Genomic DNA, 26,321 nt, shown 5'->3' on the forward strand with positions numbered 1-26,321 from the left:
CCACACCTTTTGCATAGTTTCTGAAGATATGGATTTAACCACTGGAGTCATATGGATCACAATTATGTGCCATTATATGCTTTCTGGACCTTCAAAGTTCTGGCCACTATTCACTAGCACTGTATGGACATTCAGAGCTGAGATAATTTTCTAAAAAAATCTTCGTTAGTGTTCTGCAGAAGAAAGAACATCATACACACCTGGTATGGCATGAGTGTGAGAAAATTATGAGAGAATTTTAATTTTTGTGTGAACTAACCTTATAACACCAGCTTGACCAAGCTTGGAGACCAACTACACAGGCTTAAGACCAACAAACCAGCTTGGAATGGTTTAAGCTGTTTGATTGTTTGTTTGTTTGTTTGTTTGTTTGTTTGTTTGTCAGCAGGGTTCTTATTTAAACTTACACCAATACTTTGTTCAGCAAAGATGATGTGACAGTTAGATCTATTTCACTGTACAGTGAAATGGAATTAGCCATCAAGGAGACTACTGGCTGAGAGGTGGGGTGGCACAACATCCTTCCTGTAAATTAATAGTATACAACACACCTTTTGAATCAGCTCATGAAAGAGCGTCTCCTCTTCATCAAGCCTCTGTTGGTCTCCCTCTTTCTCCCGTATGTCTCCATGTTTGCAGGACCCTGGCTGAGGTTTGTCTTTCTGTTCTTCGATCACTGTTGTAAAAAAAGATGATACAGCAGACACAAGGCACTTACCACCAAATATCTTTCTTTCTCACTCAACTTGTTTTAGTGGCTCAGGTTGGTTCAACCAACAAAATGGCAGAATTGGAACATAAAATTGCAGACCAATACCATACTGCCCAGATATTAAACACAGTTGAAGAACAGAGTTAATGCCACTTATGATTCTCTCACACCCTCAATTATAAAATAAAGCACCTAAGGGCCATTCCTTCCCTGTGTGGGTCACTATGATCCCATGTTCTATCATGTCCTGTAGATAGGCAAATCCCCTCCAAACATTAACCAGATCATCCATGGGGTAAGCTTTTAGCCCTGGGTCCCAATATCTGATCATTAGAGAGGAGATATTTTAATGACAAATCAAGATTTGATTAATGGTTCACCAGTGGCATCACAGGGGGTTAATGGACAGACAATTTCATCTTGTTGGTATGCACCACAACATGTGTCCATTTTTGTCCTTTGAATTTGACATGAGGAGGCATGTTGGTGGTCCAGGAGTACATGTCCACAAAGACCCAGATCTTACTCTCCCCTAGCAGGTCCAGTGCTCGATGGATCAGCTGGTCCTCATCAGAGATGCCAGAGAACTTGTCAAGGACTAGACACTGTATAAAGGAATTGTAAAAATGTACAATCCCAACATTTTACTTGATAGTTCAATGCCAGATTGCCCATGCAGCCGAACCATATCGGATCAAGTCCAGCATCCAAATATGCATTCTCCACGACTATGTAGTATCAGAATCCTCAGTATTCACAAAACAGTAGATGAGAAATACTTTACTGCATCCACCGAGATTCAGATGTGCACTTCCACTGGACACTTTCCTATCCAATTATGCTATTTGAGTTGAGAAGACATTAAAAATGCTAAATAAAAATAAATAAAAAACGGCAAAGAAAACATAACAACTGTAAGTGCTATACATACTAGGAAAGCTGTTCCTTGAGGTCAAATTTTACGTTTTTATTATATATTTATAATATATATATATATATATATATATATTTTTTTTTTTTTTTTTTTTGTAGTTGTTGTTACTACATCATATTTGGGTCATGGGAAAATGCCCATATTCCAGTATGAAGTATGTCCGAGTGTTGGGATTCCGGGCAGACTGCGTCCGATTGATGTGTGCGTGTGTGTTTCTTTTTGCTGCACAGTGCCAACATGCCAACATGCATGCATTGCCCTCATCCGGCTATCAGTGCGCCAATTATTTTGTGTGATTGTTCTAACCTGTTTGTCATTTGTCTGCATGTATTTCCTGTGTCTCCCTAGTGCGTTCACTTGTCACTGGATTTTCTCTTCGACTTCTTAGTCTCTGCCAGTTGTGCTGCTTATATTAGCAACATAGATTTTTCTCTAGGAACGGTACTCCGCACTCAATCTTTGTTTTTTCCTTCTTCAGTGATCATCTGCTCCTGTATTAATTATTTTCCCTCTCTTCTCTGCCAGCCCAGAGTCTGCCTCCTCAGTTTTCCCGATGTAGCAGTGCCCTCAGTCCAGGCATTTCTCTTGTGTTGCTGTCATATATGGCGACTGACAAGAGGGCCACTTCTTGCAGCTGGGAGATGTATTAAGGCTCAGGTGGACCGCCATCGGACAGCATCTCCCAAATACTCCATAGGTCAGAAATTCTGGTTGGTAATACCTGCATCTGAGTCCTGCGTCCAATCCATGACACCGGAAATTAATTCATACTACTTTTCTGCCCTGCATACCTAAAGAATATACTGTATTAACAGCCGAAAAGTGCAGTCTTCATGAAATGCAGTGCGTACTCTGACAGTATGCAAATTTGGACACAGCAAAGCATTTACATCTTGTTAGTCCAACATCAGAGTTTTCTACAGCTATCATGCTGGTATACAAAACTACTGAATCAAGATTCAACCCATTCCACAAACTGTAATCTTTAATTTAATTGTTTGTTGTTAATTTGTTTGGCATAAGATGGTGGCCCATTTAGGTCTTAGAGACACTGTTCTCCATGTGGCTGGTATGCATTGCTGAAAACAGGCCCTGTGAATTTTCTTTGTGTGGGGCAGCTAAACCGACAGCTCTATCTAATTGGACTCATTCGTTGGGTCTGTCTGTCACTCCTAATATGCTGCTAGCTAGGACAGAGACAAAAAGACAGACAAAAGCTTTAAGGCACATGGTTTAGACAGCAGAGATCCTGGTCTCATTGGCACAGGGTGCACTGGGCTCACCCTGATTTGTATTGAGGGCATTAAGCATTGAACTACCATTAATGAGCTCTCCCAGACACTGGCGAACTCTCAATGAGAAATCAAGTAGTTGTCTTTGTTCTTCTTGACATTAGAGACACAGAAATGTCTGAGAAAAGCATGTGAGGAGACTTCAGTATCATTATCTTCATCGAAGGTCTAAATGATGGATGAGAGTGAATCTGGAAAGCTTTGATGACCTCCCTCAGTCAATAAAAGCACTCTTTAAGATGTCAGAAGAATAAATATGGTCTCTTCAAATACTCATTTCTGATTTACTGGAATGCTTGCAGTTCAAACCGTTGAATGCACAGGTAGTTCCGGTCAGTTTTAATCACAGTTCGATATTAATGCACTGTTTGTAACCCAAGCACATAACATTACAGAACAAGCAATGTGAGCTATAGCAACTGAAATCTTTTCCTAACCTCTTTCAACAGCATAGCAAATATAATGAAATTCAGCTTGTTTTGCACGGAGGGTGAGAGATGGAAATCAGGACCTATTAAATGCGTCTTTCGCTGTCTTGCAAGTTGATGCAACAGGATTTAAACTGTAATGTGTTGTGTATGTTGTGTGCTGAAGTGCCACCTATACCCACTAGAGTACCCCACAAGTCAGGTGGTTCTTCGCCTTCATGTTGTGCATTTAAAATCATTATCGCACACTTAGCTGTGGATTATCCCTTACATAAATATTTTGTATACTACCCACTATTTTTTTTTATGTGAAACAGTATGCAATATACAACGATATACACTTAAAAAAGTTGAATGTCACATTGTTGTCAAGTGACCTCATTACACTGCATGTTAAATTCAGCAAATGACATCCAGGCATCATCTCTGAAATAAATACAGATTAGCTTTTTTTGCAGTTTTGTTTAAAATGACTTATCTAGAAGGGGAAGAAATGTTCTCTACAGGTCCCTATATTCGTCACATTGGAAATGGAAGGTCAAGTTACCTGTCCATATCAGTTTATCAGGCCAATCGCTAGGTCAGTCAGGTTGAAAATGTTCTGCCAGTCAAAGTTTGGCATGTCCTGGCTCAATCCTCCTCAGGGCTGTTGTACAGGAAGTTGAGGTTGTGTTGGCCTGTGAATGCCACATCATTAAGCACTTTGTCGATATAATCCAGGACTGTGGGTTTGCTGATGGAGTCCTGAGATATGAGGCACATGAATTTGGTGATTTAATATTTTGCTAAGAATTAAAGGATATCTTATGTATGTATAGCAATTTTTCAAAGAGTGTTGAATAAACTTGGCTTAATTAGGTTTCGATATATCTCCCTCCTTCTTACCCAAAGCATGTTCATTTGTACACTATCCTGAAAGAAGTTCAACACCTGTGGGCCCACCTCCTCCCATGCTCGACCCACGTTCCTTAACTCTTCAATGTTCCTTAATGCTCGACCCATGTTCCTTAACTCTTGTGTAACAAGGTGGCTAGGCTGTTTGCCTAGCCACCTTGTTACACAAACAGTCATAAACAATCAGTTTAGATGCATTCAAATAAAAGCAGACAGGAACAAGCTCCATAATCTGTTTGTTAAGCATTTAATGGTACAGTCACAATGAAGACAATTCCCACAAGGAGCAGTTTACACAATTCCAATGAAAGCTCTGCTGCATCAACAGAGAAACTAAAGCCTTCTAAAGCTGATCTGATGGGACAACAGCCATGGCCAATTGCTCAGAGCAAGTCCACACCATAGACTGCACTTGAGCTCTCTCCCAGGGGCAAATGCCTTACTTTCTTTCTTTCTTTCTTTCTAATTTATCTCCCTTTAAAGTTTTCTTTTCCTCATGCAACATAGTCTCATGAGAATTCATCACAATTCTACGAGGTAGCAAATTCAAACCAATTCATAAAATGTAATTCCTGCGAAAACAAAGAGTTTCTTTCTTCAGCATTACACATCAGGGATTTTAACATTGATATAATGGTTATGTTTATGCTCTGAGTAGGGTAAGGTGTTCCACTATATGGTTAGGTTTAGGAATAGGTGTTTTGGTGATTGGTTACAGTTAGGTAAACACTGTTTCGTATTAACATGGAACAAACACCACTTCAGGAACTACAATTAATCACTTTATATTTTTCTATTGTTTTTAATTTGAGTATTTCATTCCCAAAGCGTCATGGGATTGCAGTTAATATCTCTTGTGTTTTTGTACGAATTTCAAACAAGTTTTTGAAATGTTGTGTTTCACTTCAGAGCTGGTTTGTTTGGTTCATTCCTTAGAACTCTTATGTAGGATTGTTTTTTTATGAAATACTTGGGTGGGCACTGTTGCGCATTATTATAAAGTACACAACTGCAAAAACCTTCAGTTCTGCTTACATAGCAACTTGAGAGAGCAAACCCCTGTCACCTTGTTCAGTATATGCTAATGTGCTAAAGTGCTCCTGAAACACACATAGCCTCAACGGGAACCTGTATATCCTGCTCAATCTAGCTGACTCGCAGACATGTCAGCAGCTATGCGGTGATCTATCTGACAAACCCAGAGCATGACAAGCTGTTTCATTAATAAACAATAATGTTGTTATTCCAGTTGAACAGTGGTGTGTGTGTGTGTGTGTGTGTGTGTGTGTGTGTGTATTTATCACTTTGTGGGGACCAAATGTCCCCATAAGGATAGTAAAACCCGAAATTTTTGACCTTGTAGGGACATTTTGTCGGTCCCCATGAGGAAAACAGCTTATAAATCATACTAAATTATGTTTTTTGAAAATGTAAAAATGCAGAAAGTTTTCTGTGAGGGTTAGGTTTAGGGGTAGGGTTAGGTTTAGGGGATAGAATATAAAGTTTGTACAGTATAAAAACCATTATGTCTATGGAAAGTCCCCATAAAACATGGAAACACTACTGTGTGTGTGTGTGTGTGTGTGTGTGTGTGTGTGTGTGTGTGTGTGTGTGTGTGTGTGTGTGTGTGTGTGTGTGTGTGTGTGTGTGTGTGTGTGTGTGTGTGTGTGTGTGTGTGGTCAAAGAAGGCTAGTTATGGTCTTGCAGCAAGATTGGAGTGTTTTCTCTCACGTTACGTTTTAAATGATCTGTCTGACAGTGGGGGAATCGGGGGCATACAGGATTTTGCCCTTCGGGAAAGGCTTGACTGAAATCTATATGATCCTTGTGAGAACATTATCTTCCCTGCTGGAAAAACACCTTATTTGCTGGGATTAGTTTGTCTCCCTGCCTTGCTTGCTGGTTTTAATGGGGTTTTGCACACTTTTCAAATGGTCGGGCAAGGAGACCAGCTGGCCGACCAGCTAAACCGTCAGCATGTGTTGTCAACCAGCACCTGCTTCATCGTGCTGGGAGACCATCTTAAACAAGCTAAGAACAGCTAAACAACCTTAAGGCTTGTCTAGCCTTGTCCATGTGTGCTGTTGATGCCTAGAAATGCTTTGCAGTTTGTAGAGTGGAGGAGGACGGGGCCGGGCTGGAACGACACACGCCCGGTCCCCAATCAGCCTGATTGGGCACACGAGGGATAAAGGCGGCCAGTGACGACGTGTTTTTTGTGAATTAAATATGATTTATATTATTAAGCCGGTTCTCGCCTCCTCCTTTCCCTTTAACCCCCTTACATGGTTACTATCCTCATACCAGTTGAAAGAGGTGACCCTGGAGAATGCCCCTTCCATGTAGCCACAGAACAAGCTGGAGGTAGTGGCTAAGAGTTGGCTGAAAGTTTGAGTTTCGCGGGACTGAAAAAGTGGAGAGACGATCTGCAGCAGGTCTTTCGACCTATTGCTGTCAAACGAAAAAGAATTGTGTGGGGAAACATTACTCAAATTATAATTTTTTTTTTTATTAAAGTTGGTGTACTGTACCATAAATGTGCTGAGAAATAATGATGTCAACATGGGTTTCTAGTATACAGGGGCTCACAAGATATTTGGACAGATACCTTATCAAACTAAGTGACATTTATTTTTAAGAAAGATCGCACAGGCACACTTTGGAAGCAAAACATGTCACAAAAGTAGTTTTTAGGTTTTAAATGATTCATAAAATAAGTAGATATGCTGTTTAAAATGAAGACAAAAATCATTTGCACATCTGTGGTTACTATGCAAAGGCATCTGTGTGAACTTATGGGTAATTCACTATAAATATTCTAAAAATTACCTTGGGACATTGAAGTTAGTTTTCAGTTAGGCCCAATATACTTCATACGAAATCGGCAAATGAATGGGTCTGATGTAATTTACAACAAAATCTGGCCAAAAAGATGGTGATTTTGCATTTGTTTTGGTGGTTCATAGCAGCTTGCTTGGGTGAGCTTAATTTCTTACCGGCTGCTAAACACCTTCTTACTTCCATTGGTAAATGTCATCAGTAGGTGTGATCTGGAGCTCTACCTACCGTGAGGGCTGCAGCTAATTTTGTTTATGCTATTCAGTCAATCAAGATCAGTCAACATGAACACACCGGCGTGCAGTTATTAGCGAGCTGGGGCAAATTTACCTACATCTGTTCATCCGTTCACGTAGAGAAATTTTCCAATAACATGTCATGCTTTTTCTCGTTTAATTAGTCTACAAAAGGGATTAAATCTACTCAAACACTCTTAAGTGCCCATTCACTCTAATATGCTGCTTCACTCATGTGCCTTCTTCAGTGAAAGCCATTCATATATCTGCCCATAGTAAGGTATGCCTTATCATCATTCTTTTGTCTGTATTCTTTCCATTAACACTATTATACTTTATACACCAATCTTTGTATTGGTTTTAGTGGCATCATAAATTACAATTACAGAGTGTAATTGGTGCATATTATGGCTGTGTATAGTGTGTCATTAATTCAGAATGCAAACAAGACAAATTGCGCACTTTCTACTGCATATATATTACTTTAAATCATCATCGGGTGGTTAAAAAAAGCATATTTTACTGAACTAGTGTTCATTTTACTCATAGAATGAGGCACAAAGTAATTGTACCACATTCTGATGTAACATTAATTAAGGTTTTACTGAGTGACCTCATATTTAAATGTCCCTCTAAACGCCTCCCTCAGCAGTGTGGCTGGTGTCTGAATGGTACCAAACAGTATATCGTTGTCCGGCAGTTTTGAACTTATTTTTAAACCAAGAACGAAGTAGAACTTCTCCGGAAGTTTGTGGGGCCTGGCATAATTTTAAGTCCATCATGAAGTGAAGAGTAAAACCTATGGTGCTAAATAAGACTTTTTGATATAAAAACGAAATCCCCTGTGGGTGGGAAAACCCATTCTCCTCAAAATAAAACACCATCAAAGCCTTCAGATACAGGCCAGATAAAGGGACTCTCTGGTGTCCACTACACTACAGCAGGTGTGGAGAGAGAGAAAGAGCGTCCTGTTTAGAGAATGTCAGATAACAGCAGTCACAGTTCTACTGATTCATACGAACTTCAAACAAGGCCAGTCATTTCCACAAAATGACATATTTGCATAAACAAAACATAAATATTATTGGAAACAGGAGACTGTAAATTCTGGGGGAGTTTAGTACCACGTTGGTGTCCGTACATCTAGCTTCCGGCACAGAGAATATGATGGAAAAGGAATTCGGAAAATGAGTAACTGGCGTCAAGGTCCCTGTCTGCCAGGCAACAGACAAAAGACCAGCCCCGCCAACAGGAAATCTCAGTTCTCACTGAAAAAGCTACAGGCACAGTGACACTATTTAACTGTAACACACTGACGTCCACTGACCGTGAGGCATTTCCCCCTGTTTTGAGAGGGTCCAAAATGCCCTCACCTGTGCCCTCACCATGTCGGAGCTCAAATTTATTTTACAGTGAGGCCTAATGGAGATTTGAAAAAGCAGCGCTAAAATTAGCTTTCCTTAGATACACAAATTATATCTCCATATCTATGTGTTTGCGTAAAAATCCCGGGCAGAGGAAACTGTGATTTCCTGACCACTAAAAATACAGTTCATCTTTTGATGGGCCCTGGGGCCAAGTGAATGCACCACTCTCAGCCTCTCAGAGACACCAGGCAGAAGTCATGCCCAGAAGTGCAGGTCGAGTCCATTAGAGTAATTATCAAGAACTAGAGGGAGCTGAGCACGAGAAGAGAGAAGAAATAAGACCACTCAGTATTGAGAAATGGTGCAAGTTCATGAAAGTGAATACAGTACTTTATAATTTGCACCACATCAAAATGCAAATATCAAGTCAGTACATTTCAGATATTGGAGACAGAAACATGGCAACAAGTTTGGACAAATGTAACTTTTTTCACAACATTTGGCGATCCTGCGCAAAACGCATCTAAAAAAAAGGAAAATTGAAATGCGCAGCAACAGTCAAAGATGTCCATCTTGCACCTGTTTACATAGAAAATCCATCAAAAATCAATGCAGATGGAAGCAAACAGTTGCCTTGACATTTTGAAAAAGACCAAATCAATAAAGCTGAAGTTGCAAAGTTGATTTTGGAAAAACTACAGCTCACATCCTGTCTTCTCAGATGTAACACTTCCAGAAACAATCTTTCTTCCAGGGGCTGCCCCAGGAATGATAGCCAAGCTATTTTACAATGGGTCGAGTTCAGGAAATGGCGTGTGTTGTCACAGAAACAACCTCAAAAATAAGACATCCTTCCTATCAACCTTTCTATCTATCACCAACGGAGGAAAGGAGGGGACAGGAGAAGAATAAAAATATTATTTATAATGTTGCAAGTGTTTGAGTATCAGAAATCAGTCTTTGTAAATTGCATCTACTGTTTGCATTTGTGTTTGTATGTGCACAGATCTCATTGTGTATCTGTTCAGTGTTCAGATTGGTGAAAGGTAAATTCTAGTCTTCGATACATTCTCTTACTGTTATTATTTAAAGCTTTTATAGGGTTTAGTCCAGCAGAGGTGTGTTGACTCTAATCTCATTACTGAAATAGGCCAAGTCAGTCCCCTTCGCTAACACAGATGGGGTGACTCAGACACACGCCCTCTCTGTTCTCTCCCCACGCTCATCTTCCGATGAGCTCAACAGCATGTAAACATAATATAAACTACACCAGGAAGGGTGTGTGACATTGAGTTAGTAATCCTACAAATATGTGGAAAAGGTCAGAATTTCCAAAAACAAATATAATTTGAAAGCACTTAATCAGTTTTCAGCCATTTCTAATGTGTGAGTTAATACATAGAGATAAGATCTCTTGATGTTATAAAATAAAAAATTTAAAAAATTAAAAATTAAGTTGACTTATAACCAGAATAACTGGCGAGGAGTAATTCTGTAGGTCTGTAGGTGGAAGATAACCAAAATATGGCAAGATGGCAAGCTTATGAAACTCTGAATTCATTGTTGCCTCCACCCAAAACAAGAGCTGATATGACTTCCCACAGAGTCCACATATTTGTCACTCCACTTCCTCTGCACCCAAATCATTTAAAAAAATATATAGAAAGATGCAATACATATGAGTGTATTATGTGTATAAGTACACTGACCAGGCAGAATAGTTTAAAGAAGTCGATATTGGCATAGAATTTGTTTTCAAATGTCTGAAAACGCTGTGGGGTGAGGACACACATGGCACTGCATACAAGCCCTGGTGGCTGGGGAAAATGAGGAAATGCTCAATGAGCGTCTGACTGCAGGCGATGTCCTTCAGTCTCAGATCAGGGACTTCATATGCAAACTGAAGAAGGAACAAAGAAAGATAGAGAGTGACAGACAGTGAAAGAATCAAACACTGCGAGAATCAAAAGATTAGGAGTTAAGGCTAGTTAAAGCCATTGTGTTGGTCTGACCCTAACCAGTGGTGATACATCTGGCATGCCTTTACAGTAGTTGAGCAATGCACATAGTAAAGATAGACACAGTTAGGAGTGATTTCAAAAACTGTTAGTTATGCGTCAGTCTTAAATGATCACTCAGAAATAAATTTCTTTGTCCATGTCGTCTTGGACTTACAGTGACACCTAGTGGTGTGGATGCCGCATTATTCAACTGCAATAGTTTTAATTTACTGATGCCATTGTATATATTCACTATTCACAGTGATCTATTATTAATGTAATCCACGACAGAAACGCCCAATAACAGGGCGTTTACTGAGATTTACTGTAGCGAGTAATCTTCGGGCTGTTCATGTGATCCTAACATGGCATCCCCCCTGACGGGCCCTCTCCATGTCGAATAAATAATATTTTATAAGATAACTGATATAACTGATGCATTCATCTCAAGCGAGTACTCATGATTTACTAAGTTTCAAAATTTCAGATAATTTCTTAATGATCTGCACAAATTCACTGGTTAGACTGAACACTATCAGACTCAGTAACTATGAAATGGGTGGATGTAAGCTTTCGCTCCAAATCAAAGTGTATAAATCTATCTGGAAAATGTACTACTTAATTTATCTCTCTCTTTCCTGCTTTCTCTCTTTCATTTATAGTTAAGGACTTATCCCACCAGCACATTCTGTCTTCTTCTGTATGTCCCTGCTGGCTGACTGGCAGCACCTCTGAGAAAGCCTTCAAAATGCCTTGCATTCCTCTCTCTTAAATTTCCATATGAAAGTGTCCCAAACCCTTATGTCCTCATGGGTGGCTGTAGATTTTTTCAGAGCTGTTGGTGTGTCTGCATGCTCTAATTTCCTCAACACCAGCTATCCTCTTTGACCAAAGCTCTGACCTTAACATCAAAAGAGATGTGGTCTCGTGCAAATCACCATCAGTGCTTTGTTCGCATTGAAAAATTAACCCACAAAGAATCTTTGGGCTGGAAAGCAGCTATCGAACTGGGAAAGAGGGGTGCAAGGCAGTACAGAGAGCTGAGAAACCCAAACATCAAGTCTGATGCTGAACAAACAGACACTTGGAAGCAAGCCAACTTTCTCTCAGTCTCAAACTGAGACATTCAACTCCACCAACATAGTCCATTTTCATGCAGAGAAAGGAATCATCCGTCCTGATTCTGCTGGATCGTTCTGCAGCATTTGACACAATCAAACATCAGATCTTACTCTCCACCCACTCTTTGCTGGGCATCACAGAAACTGTGCTTGGCTGGTTTAATTCCTATCTCTCAGGTACATAAGCTACTTACTGTGGTACCTCAGGGTTCAGTGCTTGGGCCACTTCTCTTCTCTATATACACAACATCACTGGGACCCATCATTCTGGCATATGGATTCTCTTACCACTGCTACGTTGATGACACGCAACTCTACTTGTCATTCCAGCCCAACGACACCACAGTGACTGTTCGAATCTCTGTCTGCCAAAATTTCACAGACTACATCTCAAAGATCGCAAGATCATGTAGATTTACACTCTACAATATCAGGAAGATAAGACCCTTTACATTCTGTCTTCAAAAATCATCTAAAAACACTTCTTTTCCATGATCACTTAACCAGTAAAAAAATAAATATTAATCTTGTTGCAATTTAATCTGTTTTGAATACTACTATTCTGATGCTAGTGAAACTTTGTAATATGACTCTTTTTGTACCACTGTCTCCTTAAGATGATTCGCTTATGTTTTCCACTTTTTAAGTCACTTTGGATGTAAATGTAATGTAAATGTAAATGAAACTCTAGCATCAGAGGCACCTCCACTCCCTACTCTGATCCCAGCTCCAGTGGTCTCAGAGACCCCCTCAACAGAGGCCCCTCTGCTCCTAGTTCCGGAGGTTCTGGAGACCCCCTCGACGGAGGCCCCTCTTTTTCTAGCTCTGGTAGTTCTGGACACCACCTTGACGGAGGCCCTTCCACTTCCCACAATGCTGAGGCTCCGCCCGCTCCTCCTCCTCCTGAGGCTCCACACCCTATGCCTTTCCTCCTGCAGCTCCATCTCCTGAGCATCCATCCATGGCAGCTCTGCACTTGGACTCTCTATCTTCAGTGGCTCCACCCCCTGAGCCTCCACCTCCTGCGGTTCCACCCCCTGAGCCTTTGCCTGAATCCTCAACTTCTGAACCTTCACCTGTTCATTTTCTGAGTCCCTGCATGAGTCTCTGCCTACAGAGTCACCTCCTGAGTCTCTACATCTATCAGCTTCACTCTTAACACCATGGCATCCTGACTTTCCTTCCCTAAGGCTTTATTACTTGAATATTATGTTATGTTATATTATATTATATTATATTATTAAAGTATGCAATACTAAAATGTATCTGTCCTAATTCTACAATTTCACACTCTTTTTTTAAGGCTCTCCATTTAAATGTGTATTAAGTCCATAATACACATTAAGAAAGACCTTTGAGATTATGTGTTTGTTTATTCTATCATCTCACAGAAATAGAGTAAGTGGGCGTCTCCTCCTCTGTGTCACTGTGTGTCATTAATAATGCATGTATTAACCCCAATGACCAAGAACATTTGACATTACACAAAAGTTCAATGAAAGTGAAGCCACTTTGTGCTCACTAACAAAATCCTCATTTATATTTTTGCAAGATTTTGATGCGAACCTCCACAGACTGCACGTCCATCAGAAGAAGTTAATCTCTTCTCAGTACAGCCCATAGTGCGGATCATTGAGACCATCAAAGTTTAGTTGAATAAGACACACAAACCACTTTATAATGGCATTTATATATTCATTTAAAATGACCTTATTTAGACAGTGGAATGAGATTGGAATTTGAAGTGCACAATCGCGGTTATCTTTACAGCTTAACAAAGGGCTAAAAAGGATCAAAAGTAGTCCATGCGACTCGTGCATTATATTCCAAGTTTTCTGAAGACATACGATAGGTTTTAATGAAATACAACTTTGAAACTTAAGACCTTTTTCAGCTTTCAAGTGATAGTTTAAAGCTATCAACTGGCATTATACTGAAAAGATGACCTGGCATATTCATTAAAGTTTTTCATTTTGTGTTTTGTATAAGAAAGAAAGTCATACAGATTTAGAACAACATTTTAGTTTTTAACTATTCTTTTAAAATTTGTCAGTACTGATTGGGCATCTTGTTAATACTTTTGCAGACCTCCAATACTGTATATTCCTGTCTCATACAGTATCTGCACACTGGTGACTGCCGTTCTCCTAAATTAAACTCAAAATTCTAAACAAATAAAATCTCCTGGAGGGTTATTTCATCTGCGCTCTTGCACAAGAAAGGAAACACGGTTCTCCACTGAACACATCAACCAAACAGAGAGTTACTGTAGAATTTTCCCCTGGGGTGACTCACATTGAGTTGTTGTAGTTGGAAACAAGGCCTGGAGACTCTCCACGGATGCTGGAAATAGGGGTTGTTGGCATTGCAGAAGATCCCTTGAATCCAGGGAAGGATGCCAGTGGAGGGCATGGTTTTGTTAGGAAAATGACCTGAGGCGAAAGCAAACTGGTCATTATTGCCGACAAAGAACGGTATCTGCAACAAAAACATAAGGTCTGTAGTTCTTTGCATGTGACCAATACCCAAAAAATTGGGCACATTTATTGAAGCTTCTTATATGATCATTAGCCCTACATACATCCATGTTGGCGCTAGAGAGGATTTGCTGTTCTCAGCCAAACCAGTCGATGAATAGCACCACAGGCCACAAATCCATAAAGAGCCGCGTCTGGGGCAATAATGCAAGATCATTCATTAGAAAGGCAATAGACAAAATGGAAACACCTCTATAAAGGACATTTATCATCTCAATATACAAAGCTATTGATAAAAATATATATTAGGTAGTTTTTTTAAATAATTCCACATTCTTTTGCTTTGCACAACTTGACTGAATTGTAGCCATTTGCCCTTTTTTAATGCATGTATATTGAAGAAACAGGCAAGTCCTTTCACCTTCTGTCTCTTGCAGGCAGTCTTGTTTTTCTAAAGGAGCAGCTGCACCTGGCTGCTGGTTCCCATGACTGCTGCTCTTCACCCCTACAAAGGGTCAGATGCAGGTGGCCTACCTGGACAAAACAACCATTGAGAAGTATCACAGTCATACACATCTCTTTTAGATATGTCAAGATGGTTCTTTCAACCCATATGTGATCCCCAAGAAACATCAGACATGTTTATGTATAGCTTGATATTGAAAATGTGTTTGATAGTCCATCACCTGGAATTCCTGGAATTATGTAATGACCTGAGACACACTCCCCCTTCCCCACAACCATTGAGAATATGTGGTATAAGTGAGAAATTAGGTAGTTGTGTGCTTCCGCCTCTTAATCCATGTGTGTGTGTCTGTCTAACCGGACAGATCCCCTTTTACATCATGAGACAAATCATGAGACATAATGAGACATTGTAGGAGAAGAATAACGAGGCCTGTTAATACAGCTCAGCATATTAGAGACAAACACTGTACTGTTATGCCTGTATGCTCCTTTATGAAATACCCAATCACCATTCATTTGGAAACAGCTACGAGACACATAAAACATAATTAAAGAGAAAGAACTCACCTCAGGAGAAGAATTCTCTTTTAAGTTTACTTCTGTTGAATCTCATGGCTGAGCACATTCGACTGGCTGTAGGTTTTCTGCAGACTCAAAGCAGGTTTGTAATCTGATTGTTGTAAGGCCCTTTTCTCCAGTGTGTGAGCCAGGGCTCTGAGCCTGGTCTATATTGCAATGAACCTGTGACCTAACAACCAACCAATTAGTGGAGGGAATATGAACTATTATAAATGCACTTTCATTAATTATTGCTAACTTTGAAAATGCTATTTATATCAAACATTTATTTGATTTATTGATCATTAATGTTGGCATTAAAGAGTACTGTTGATTTGAGTTTATGCTGATGGCTTATGAAATGCACATGGAAATGTTATAATGGCCATGTACACACTGCAGCTAAAACTCCTGATTGCTTAATCCTGTACTGTATACAAAAGGTTTGTTATTAATGGCAATGACATTTAGCTGCCTTGTCAGGCAGAAAATAGCTACCAGAATGCATTGCCACTGTAAAACATTAAGCTAAAACACGCAATGATAAAAGCATTAATAATAAAGTTACAGTACATATAATATACATTGTCATTCACCAATATTTTTCTATCACTACCCCAAGAATGCATAAAGGGGGTCAAAATGATCCATATGCATTTTCTATGGAATTTGTTTATTTCACAAGTTTGTTTTGTGTGTGTTTTTTTTTTTTTTTTGTGGTTTCAACTTTTTATAACAGATACATTTTGAAGCACTGACCTTTAATTATATTTTAAATCAAATAGCTACTAGAGCTAATACTTAGGTAGCAATTTGGTAAATTTTTTCTGGAAATACTGTATTTTTTAACTTTTTAGAAAAAATATATGATTTTGAAGTATAGACATTCAAGTATTCTAAATCAGCTAGGAAGCAAACTATTAGCAATTTAACTATTGGCAAAATATGCTTGCATATACAGCAGAGGCTTTGGAAATGTTCCAAAGCACTCATAATGACACTCATAATGGCTTTGGAGTCAAAATCAGAGAACTCATGATGATGATGATCCAGAATACACACCAGGTTGTTGTGACGTTGTTTGGCAGATGAGGATTACAACATTCCAGTCGATTAAGGTGTCTGCACTACTAGATGTTTTGAATGTGTTTGTGACAAAGGATCAGAAGAAGTAAGTTCAGTAAAAGTTGAAATTATTTTAAAGAATAATGAATTTTATCTTTTAATTTTAAAACATTCAAAGTGAACAAATGAACATGAATTAGATATTTAAAACCGTTGTGAACAATATAATTCTTAAATTCTTGAAGGTAAAGATATAAACAGGATACCTTTTCTTGGAATAAATTCATTAAAAACTCTTTATGCATTTGTGTAGGTTCTTTGGGTCATGAATTCTAGGGAAATATTTTTAGGGTACCACATCCGGATTGGTAGTTTGTGATTCTGAGTACAACACACAAAAAAAGCGAAAGCATACAGTAATAGTAAAGTGTGATATCAACTCTGGTTTTAATAAGTTACAAGTGTGTATTGTCACATGTACCTGTTCATACACTTCAGAGAAGGTAAGACATCTTGAAAATTCTGTTTAGAAGAACCAAAATCACTTAAAATTCAGTTAGATACATGGGTCCCATTTACAAAAGACACTAATTAAGACTTAGTCTGGACTAGATAGCGAATTAAATAAATTCCCATTGAAATTGCTATTTACGCCAGTGCTAATTTGTGTTGGAGAACCAGCCAGTGGACTCTCATAAATGAAGGCACTTACTTAAGCTTGATTTGCATGTTATAGGTATATTGACATATCAGAAATTGGCTAACTTTATCTGGACTATCAGAAAACTTTGGACACTGTTACAATAGTATATGAAAACACATATAAATCAGAGTCAAACAGAGTGTATCTCTGAGAGCTCTCTGTTAACAAACCAATGAACAATCATTCCATAATACAAACATTTCCTGTGAAAAATTATAAACAAAACACATTAACAAAACATGTCTGCACATTTTAACAAGTGTACATTACAGCTGGTTTTTGGATGTCTTACACTCACAAACAGGTCAGATTCCATCTGTCTGTAGTTCTTGAATAACAAAAGTAACACTGTATGTAAATCAACATTTCAGTAGCAAGAAATATGTGGTTCCATTAAGTCTAATAAGTGCATTTTATGATTATAATAAAGTGACAATACTCAAAACTGTAACAGCTTGGTCGATTTGGTTTTGTTGTGTAAAACATAAAATACATAAATATAAAGAATACATTAAAAAAAAGGAAGGTGAAGTGAATATTTTCTGCACCGTAAAAAAGAATTTGTTAAAATAATGACTGTTCTCAAGCAGGTTTCACAGTCAAACAGATCTGCCCCAAACTCATGCCATTGGTTTAGCCAATGTTGCATTGTTGGACTAATCAGAATGCTCAAACAAACAGAGCAATGTTTTCATGGCAACACAGAGCCACTGTGTTTACACTTTTTAGAGGAATCAACCTATGAATGGCTTCCTTATAGTTGTCTCTACATATAAAGCTGGAATTGGATAAAAAATATAAAAACTTTTCCCCTTTAAGGAAAGCCATATACAGCATGAATGAAATTGCACAGTGGCAGTGATATTGTTTTGTCCTTGCATTGGTGCATAAGTTATGTGATAAACTAAAAAAACATTTTAATTTAAGTGCATACTGTGTAAATTCCTGTCCAAGGGTTTGCTTGATTATTACAAACAACAGATGCAGAATATATTAATATAAAGATATATCCTATATAACGCTTCCTTGGGATCTCTTCACAGTTATGGAAACATACATATCCACCTAAGCAAGTGTACAAGTCCAGATTTCAGACAAAATGTGCCTCCCTATGTTCAAGATCCTGCATACGCCGAGACCGAAGTCTCTGGTATACGGGTTTGGTCTCACTTTGCACGAGTTCGTCCGAACTGGAGCTGGGAGACTGGGGGACTGGCCATGTATTCTGGGCTTCAGGCTCTTGAGAAGGTTCTGGGACCAGATTAGGCTCATCAACTGAGACTTCCACACCAAACCCTTCCTCTTCCTCTTCCTCTTCCTCTTCCTCATCATCATCATTCTCCTCTTCCTCCTCAGTGCTGTTAGCTATTGCTCGGCTAGTCTTTAGCTCAACCTCTGCCAATGTTTTTGTTTTGCTTCCTGGAGGTTTGTAAAACGTTCCAGGAGGAGGTTGCAGAGTCCTTGGTGGCCTGAAAGCTGTGGGAACAGGGCAGTACTCACTAACATTTCCTTCCCTGCATAAAGTTCGTCCAGGCCTAACAGCAACTGTGTAGGGTTTGTTAGCATGGATGGTGTTAGTGGTTTTGGAGTGTTCCGAGAAAGACGATGAAGTAACAGAAGAAGAGAGAATGTTGGCATCACTGGCTCCGGAGTCAACGGAAGAACTGGCCGTGATCACAAAAGTCTTAGGTGTGATGTCATGATGCTTATACTGCTTGTCCCACGTTCTTCGCAGTGTCTGTGTATCGATGTAGGACTTCCTATAACGATTGGCTGCTCTGGACTTGGGTTTCTCCTCTTCAGATACCACCTCGATGACGGGATCACAACTGTGATTGTCTTCCTGCTCTACAGAGTTCTTCACGTTACACTCGTCCACCTTGGCTAGGCTAAGGAGCTGCTCAGCTGGCATGCTGATTGGTCGAGAGCCCAGCTTTGATCTCAGAGGACGCAGCTGGACTCTGGAGACATGGTTGCGGCGAGTGAGGACAGGCGAGTTCCGCATTTCAGGGACTCTTGTTGACAGGAGCCTGTTGAGGTCTTCTGCATCAACATCTCCAACTGTTGGAAAAAATGACGAGTCAGAGAAGTAGAAACTAGATGTTTTTTTTAAATTAGTATATTTATTGGCTTGATAGCCAAGGAAACCAATACTGACCTGCTCCAAAATCTTTGTCAGACCTTATTTTCCCCTCTTTCACTTCATCCACAAGGTGTATGGAAGGTATTACAGAGGAATGTCTTTTATACGCCCTAACCTTTGGCTGTTTTCAGACAGTGAAAAAAAAAACAGTATATTAGAATGTCTATTGTTCTAGAACAGCACAAATTAAACTAGTCTTATTCATTTTAGACCCAAACTAAGGACTTTTTGAATTTGTTAAATTTTTTTTATTTGTGCAATTTTAAGGATTTGGTTTGAACTGTGCCTATCCTGCTGGAAAATCCATGTCATACCAACTTAAACTAATCAAGATGGTTTTTGGAACATGTTGGCTGGTTTGTTGGTAGTCCAATGTGGTCTACCAGCTATAACCTGCTTGACCAAGATGGTCTACCTGGTCAAAAACAGGTCAACCACCTGGTAGTCAAGCTAGTCAACAATCTAGAGCAGTTTGGACCATCAAAAGGAACTAATGACCAAAAATGACCAGCTTAAACTGAATTTTCTAGCAGGTAAATCTTTAACTGACATGTCTGGCAGTGCAGAGACTTTTGTTAGATTTCACTAAGAGCATTTCCCAAAGACAGATAAAGGAAATAACAGGAAATGTTTTATTTGTAATTTCCAGGCCTGGCAATAAAGATGAGTAATTTGCTATTAATTAGTCTTTTATCGTTTTCCAGGATCATATGCATAAGATATCTGCCAGTGCAGGAAGACAAAATGCACTTATTTTCAAGATGTATTCTCTGAAAGCAAGTCTAAATAGCTTAAATATTTTTGTATTGTTTAAATAGTTTTAAAAGAAAACAAGACAAATTACTTGACTATATTGTGTTGTGTTGACTATAAATTCTCCTCCCTGCCCAGTAGGTGGCAATATGCACAAAGAATGTGACCCACCCACACCTGTTATATCTCTTCTGAAGACATCAGTTTAACCACCGGAGTAGTATGGATTACTTTTATGCTTTCTTTATATGCTTTTTGAGCTTCTAAGTTTTGGACCCTGTTGAATTGCATTTTATGGACCTACAGAGCTGAGATATTCTTTTAAAAATCATCTGTGTACAGTAGAAGAAAGAAAGTCATACGCATATAAATGAGATGATGGGTGAGTAAATTATGAGAGAATTTTCATTTTGGTGAGAAATAATCCCACCTCTTTAATGCCCACCAGGGACTTTGAATGTCGGCTAAGCATGTGTTCCTTCTCCTGAGAGGTGAAGCGTGATTTGATGGGGAGTGGCGAGCTCTCTCCAACAGGGGAGGAGGGTGGAAGAGGACTCAGTGGAGTATCAAAGATCATCTCATAATGGCGGATCAAGAGCTCCACGATCAGGGCTTGGTAAGGGTAGTCCACCAGAGAGGAGAGAGAGACCTCTGCATCAGCCTGTCGGGGTTTGATCAGCGTGGGGCCAAAAATGATACCCAGATTACTGGCGGTCATCTTGTTCTCATCAGCCCTTTCTGACACTCTGTTAGAAAGACAAAAAGTGATTACAAACCACAAAGAGGCACAAAAAATAAGTTTTCTCTGTATTATCATTATTGTTTCTCTGCTAAAGTGATCTTAGTGAGAAAATTCTGCATCATTTACACATTCTCATGTTGTTCCAAACTCATATTTGTTCTGTGTAACTCACAAGGGGATGTTAGGCAGAGTCACCATTCAATGTCATTACTTTCTTTTAACATGCAATGAAAGTGATATGAAATATTCATACTGGTTTGGTTCAACATGAAGGCATTTTTGGTAAACTATCCCTTTAAATGAACAAATCTCATAACATCATTCAATAATAGTGTTTGTTTGTATCTGTGTGAGAGCCAAACACCTATGCAAATGCTGAATGAGGAACTGCATGGTTTTGTAGTGGGCTGGAGGCATCTGACGCAGCAGGTCTTTAATTTTGAAGAGGACCCGGTTGAGCTCCACGCTGATCTGTGGGCAGTCGGAGATGGCTCTTCCTCTTGATGCCTCTACTTCATCAACAATGATACTCTGACTCTCTTTGGCCAAACCGATGAAGTCGTTATAGTAACGGAACAGAATGAGGGGCTCCGGCAGCTGAAGGGTTTAAAATTATAATTTTATCATAAAAGAAAAATACATCATTATATAATATTTAATTATATATAAAGCTTTATTTTTTTTTTTTTTTTAATAAATACAATTTCTTCACATTTCGGGGAAAGCATGGCTTATTATCAGCATTGCATTTATTTTAAATTATTAATAAATTCTTAAAATATTTCATTTATAATTAACATTACAATTATTAGTAGCAACAGCAGAGGTAGTAGTAGTAGTAATAATAATGTATTTATTTTATTTTATTTTAATTTATTCATTTTTATTTTTATATAAATGTTTAATAATGTTAATATTTAATACTATATTTAATAAATGTAATACATATTTTTACATAATAGTGTATACATTTTTTTTTTATGTATTAGAGTTTTCATTTTAACAAAAACGTTTTATCATTTTAATAATTAAATGCATTTATTAATTTATTCAGTAGCATTAAAAAAATTACTATCAAAACTTTGATAGATACCTGGCGAAGGTAGAGTTTCAGGACATTGCTGATATCATGAGGATAAAGATCTGAAAGCTCCACCAGGTCTTTGCCATTCTCAAAAGCCTGACAAAGCTTCTCTACTCTTGATTTGGCCCCATTAACACGGTAGATTCCCTAGAAGGAAAAAAAGAAAAGAAAAACTTAGTTCAGTGTTGCTCAAAACTAACGGTTTATGTCCTCCAGGAAATATCTAAGACGCAGAGAAGTACAACACACCTTGATGTTCAAAGCCCTGTTTTCAATCTCTGAGGTGCACTTTTTGATAATAAAGGGGATCCCATCAGTACTGTTCTTGGCAGCTTGAGCAAAGTCAATAGCAAACAGATGCAGTTTTCCTTGTAGCTTCTTATGCCCACACTGGATGGCTAGAGTCTCCAAACACTTCTTATGACAAGCAAGAGAACACTAAAAATAACACAGAGTTTAAGATTAGAATATAGAATTAAATAGTTAATTAAATCCCCATCATGCAAAGCCACAATTTATTATCCACCTTGAAGACAACATGAAATGGTATTCGCAACAAATTTAAATTAAATAATATGCCGAATTTCTGAGTGAAACAGAATTTTAGCAGGAAATAATGTAGGATGAGACTTTAATCTAGCACTGGCTGGATTTGAAAGGAATGAAACATGTTGAGTTGTGATACTATTGTTAATTTTATTTAACACATGCATGATTTTTAAAAACTCACCTCCTCGCATTCAGCACCGTGAAATACCACAAGACTATCACACTCCCTGCACTTTGACGGGGCGCGGAGCTTTCGTAGCTTGTGCGTCTGAGCCGCTTTAGACATCTGCGTGTTCCGGAAGGGTCCGGGAGAGCTGGCTGCCTCTGTTACCATCTCACTCAGACCTGCCGAGACAAGAAGAGCCCGAAAACAATGCATGTGTGTGCACATTTAGACCTCCCCAAAAGACTTTGAAAAATGTTTCCAGTGGACAGTCAACATGCTTATACAACATTCTACACATTTTCTACAGGTTCTAGTAAAATAAAATGTGTGCAATGTCAAACAGCTTTGGAGCATATGTTACATAATGCACAAAAGCTCACCATTATCGAAAGGAGATGGTGGTTCTCTCTCATCTAGGTCATCTGCTGAAGACATAGTGCCTGTGGATGGAGTTCTAGGAAGCCTTCTCTTAAAGTCACCTGGATCAAGGCGGAAAAGTCTTATAAGTTGACTTTAGTTTGATATCTGTTGCATATTTTTCATTTTTACAATTATTAAAACAAATTCTTACAAAACATTCAAATGATTTAGCAAAATCATCCACAACTGTACACGAGAATGAGCATAAAGTGAAAAATTACTGTTAGCAATACATTGCAATATGGTATGCAGCAGGAGCTGTGACTGGTCTGTTTACCACAACTATGCCATGCATGCTCGTGACTCAAGACCTGTCAATCATGTGTATTTGCTTGCCTCAAGGGAGTGATTATTATAGTGTCTGTAACTGTAAAAGACTATTACTCTTACTGCATGTGTTGCACTATGGCACACATGGTTTGTTGTACCTGGGCTTGCTGTTGGGGAGTCCATTGAGCGAGATTCACTGCTTCCTCCAGCACTCTCAGAGTCACTGCACATGCCTCCACCACTGCTGGTTCTCCAGGCACGGAATGGACCCTGGGCCCTAAGAGCTATCAAACACACAGATGCAAAGAGGACATTCAGAAATGCTTGGGCTCATCCATGGTGTGGATAGTCATAACATTGTCGACTTGTGTCGGAATATGGTTCACTTTTAAGCAATTTATCTACCAAGTGTATTGTACATAATACATAGTGATTTCTAACATTGTCAAATTTATGGGTGTTTCTTCAACTTTGGGCATTTTCAAGTCCCTGTGGTTGATATACTTCATTAAAACTAACAGATTTAGATCAGATCAAATTACACTTGATTTTTTTACGAGTCAGTTGAGGTGGTTTGGGCATCTGGTAAGGATGCCCCCTGGGCGCCTCCCTAGGGAGGTGTTTCAGGCACGTCCAGCTGGGAGGAGGCCTCGGTGAAGATCCAGGACTAGGTGGAGAGATTACATCTTCACACTGGCCTGGGAACGCCTTGGGGTCCCCCAGTCAGAACTGGTTAATGTGGCTTGAGATAGGGAAGTTTGGGGCCCCCTGATGGAGCTGCTGCCCCCGCGACCCGACTTCGGATAAGCGGTTGAAGATGGATGGATGGAGATTTACACATTTTTTCTTTTTGTTCTATGAAGGTAAAATTAAAACTGACTTTTTACCAGGCCATCGTCATTTATTTTTTGGTACTTTTTAAATGTCTGTTATGTAAATATTTTATTGTTTTAGCCTTGTCCTAGACCCAGACTTTCAATAAAAAACTTTGTAAATTCATTATAAATTATTACATGTTTAAATCTATAATAATAATTATTAAAAAAAGAGTGAAATAAACAAACTATTTTAATATTGAGTTTGAAAATGATTTCCATAAATTACGAATGTCTCACATTTTTGGTATAATTTACACTAAACAATTTTGTAACCCCTAATAAGGTTTTCTCAAAAAAAAAAAAAAAAATTTGTTTTCAAAGTCAACAAAAGTGTCAGTGAAGAGTATACTTCATTTGAAAAAGTTATGTTTGAAGAAAACAAATACAATTCAAGTTAAATATCACCTGGGAGCAGTGTTGGGTGTAATTGGATTACAAAGTAATTATTTACAGTTACAAAAAGTAGTGTAACTAGTGTAAATTCTTGTAATCAGATAACAGTTACTGACTTTCAATGAAAGTCATTTTAAGAACATTCCTTGGGTTACAAATATTTCTAAAAAAATTATATTTATGTTTAATATAATTTAAATGTGAATTCAAATGTTCATGTTTACATTTCTGTTGAAGTGTGTGCAACAATGAACAATTATTTTGAATTTGTTGAGAAAAACAGAAACATGTTTGTGACAAGTGCTTTGGAAAGTAAAGTAATTAGTAATGATATAAAAATATAATCTTCATAGAAAAAGTAACCAGTAAAATAATCTAATTACAATTTTAGAGAAGTAGTTAGTAATTTGTAGTGGCTTACTTCTTGTGTAATTTAACCAGCACTGCTTGTAAGCAGAATATTTCTATGGGCGTCAGGCCATAGAGTGTGAAAGTGTGAAAATAGTATTTAATTGTGTTTTTTTAGGATAAATAAAATGCTAGTTATGAAATTAGACTTATTAAGACAAAGGTGTCAGCCATTGTACAACCCCAATTCCCGAAAAGGATGGGACAGTATGAAAAATGCTAATAAAAACAAAAATGTGTGATTTGTAAATTATATTAAAACTTTGCTATATTGAAATGTTCACATCATATGATGTTTTACCTTGTGAATTTAATTATTTACAAAAAATGAACAGTAATTTCAAATCAGATGATTGCAACACACTCCAAAAAAGTTGGGACAGTCGAGTGTTTACCACTGTGAAAAATCACCATTTCTTCTAATAACACTTATTAAGCATTTGGACACTGAAGACACAAGTTTGTTAAGTTTAGAAAGTGGAATGTTCCCCCATTCATCCATTATGCAGGTCTTTAGCTGCACAATTGTACTGGGTCTTCATTGCCACATTGGGCTTCACAATGTGCCACACATTCTCAATTGGAGACAGGTCAGGACTGCGGGCTGGCCAATCTAGCACCCACACTCTCTCCTTACACTGTAATGCAATTAAAATCCAGACAGTATGTGGTTTGATGTTGTCCTGCTGGAAAATGCAAGGACGTACCTGGAAAAGATGGTGCTGAATGGCAGTATATGTTGCTCCAAAATGTGTACATATCTGTCTGCATTCATGGTGTTCACACAGATGTGTGAGTTACCCATGCAATGGGCACTGATGCGCCCCTGGCCCATACAAACAATGGCTTTTGGACCTGACGCTGATAACAGCTTGGATGGTCCTTTTCCTCTTTGGCCAGGGTAACACAACAGCTTTGTTTTTCAATAGCTTTTTGAAATGTGGACTCTTTAGACCAAAAACACAGTTCCACTGTTCTACTTTCCATCTATGATGAGACCGAGCCCAGAGAAGTCGGCAGCACTTCTGGACTGTGTTGATGTATGGCTTCTGATTTGCATAATTAAGTCTTAACTTGCATCTGTGCATGCAGCGGTGAGTGGTGTTGACAAACAAAGGTTTACTTAAGTAATCCCAAGCCCATGTTCATGATATCTATTGCAGATGAATGATGTTTAAGACAGTGATGTCTGAGGGATCAGAGATCACACGCATTCAGAAGTGGTTTTCGTCTTGCCCTTTACGCACCAAAATGTTACGAGATTCCTTGAATCTTTTAACTATATTGTGCACTGTAGAGTGTGAAATGCCCAAAATCAAAATTAGTCTTTGGGGAACACTGTTCTCAAAGTGCTGGATTATTTGCTGAGGCATCTGTTGGCAAATTGACAAGTCTTGAATGATCCATGCTCTTGAAGGTCTA

General features: G+C 38.6%; 1 protein-coding gene and 1 pseudogene across 2 annotated transcripts in view; both read right to left on the reverse strand.

The window, feature by feature from the left end:
* The window catches only part of LOC127634121 (retinal-specific phospholipid-transporting ATPase ABCA4-like), a 29,915-nt pseudogene extending 15,637 nt beyond the window's left edge, over positions 1-14,278 (reverse strand).
* Positions 14,279-16,729: 2,451 nt separating this feature from the next.
* arhgap29a (Rho GTPase activating protein 29a) overlaps positions 16,730-26,321 on the reverse strand; it is a 67,217-nt gene continuing 57,625 nt past the window's right edge. The window contains exons 15-23 of one of the 2 annotated variants that reach the window (XM_052114166.1): positions 23,379-23,504; positions 22,911-23,009; positions 22,546-22,709; positions 22,065-22,253; positions 21,825-21,962; positions 21,096-21,328; positions 20,420-20,735; positions 19,252-19,357; positions 16,730-19,154 (exon numbers count right to left, since the gene is read on the reverse strand). In XM_052114166.1, the coding sequence (XP_051970126.1) occupies positions 18,184-19,154; positions 19,252-19,357; positions 20,420-20,735; positions 21,096-21,328; positions 21,825-21,962; positions 22,065-22,253; positions 22,546-22,709; positions 22,911-23,009; positions 23,379-23,504 (2,342 nt within the window). In that variant the 3' untranslated portion in view covers positions 16,730-18,183. The remainder of the gene's footprint in view (positions 19,155-19,251; positions 19,358-20,419; positions 20,736-21,095; positions 21,329-21,824; positions 21,963-22,064; positions 22,254-22,545; positions 22,710-22,910; positions 23,010-23,378; positions 23,505-26,321) is intronic. The other variant, XM_052114167.1, reaches the window with a different exon arrangement.

Source organism: Xyrauchen texanus, chromosome 41, assembly GCF_025860055.1.
Source record: "Xyrauchen texanus isolate HMW12.3.18 chromosome 41, RBS_HiC_50CHRs, whole genome shotgun sequence".
Classification (NCBI taxonomy): Eukaryota; Metazoa; Chordata; class Actinopteri; order Cypriniformes; family Catostomidae; genus Xyrauchen; species Xyrauchen texanus.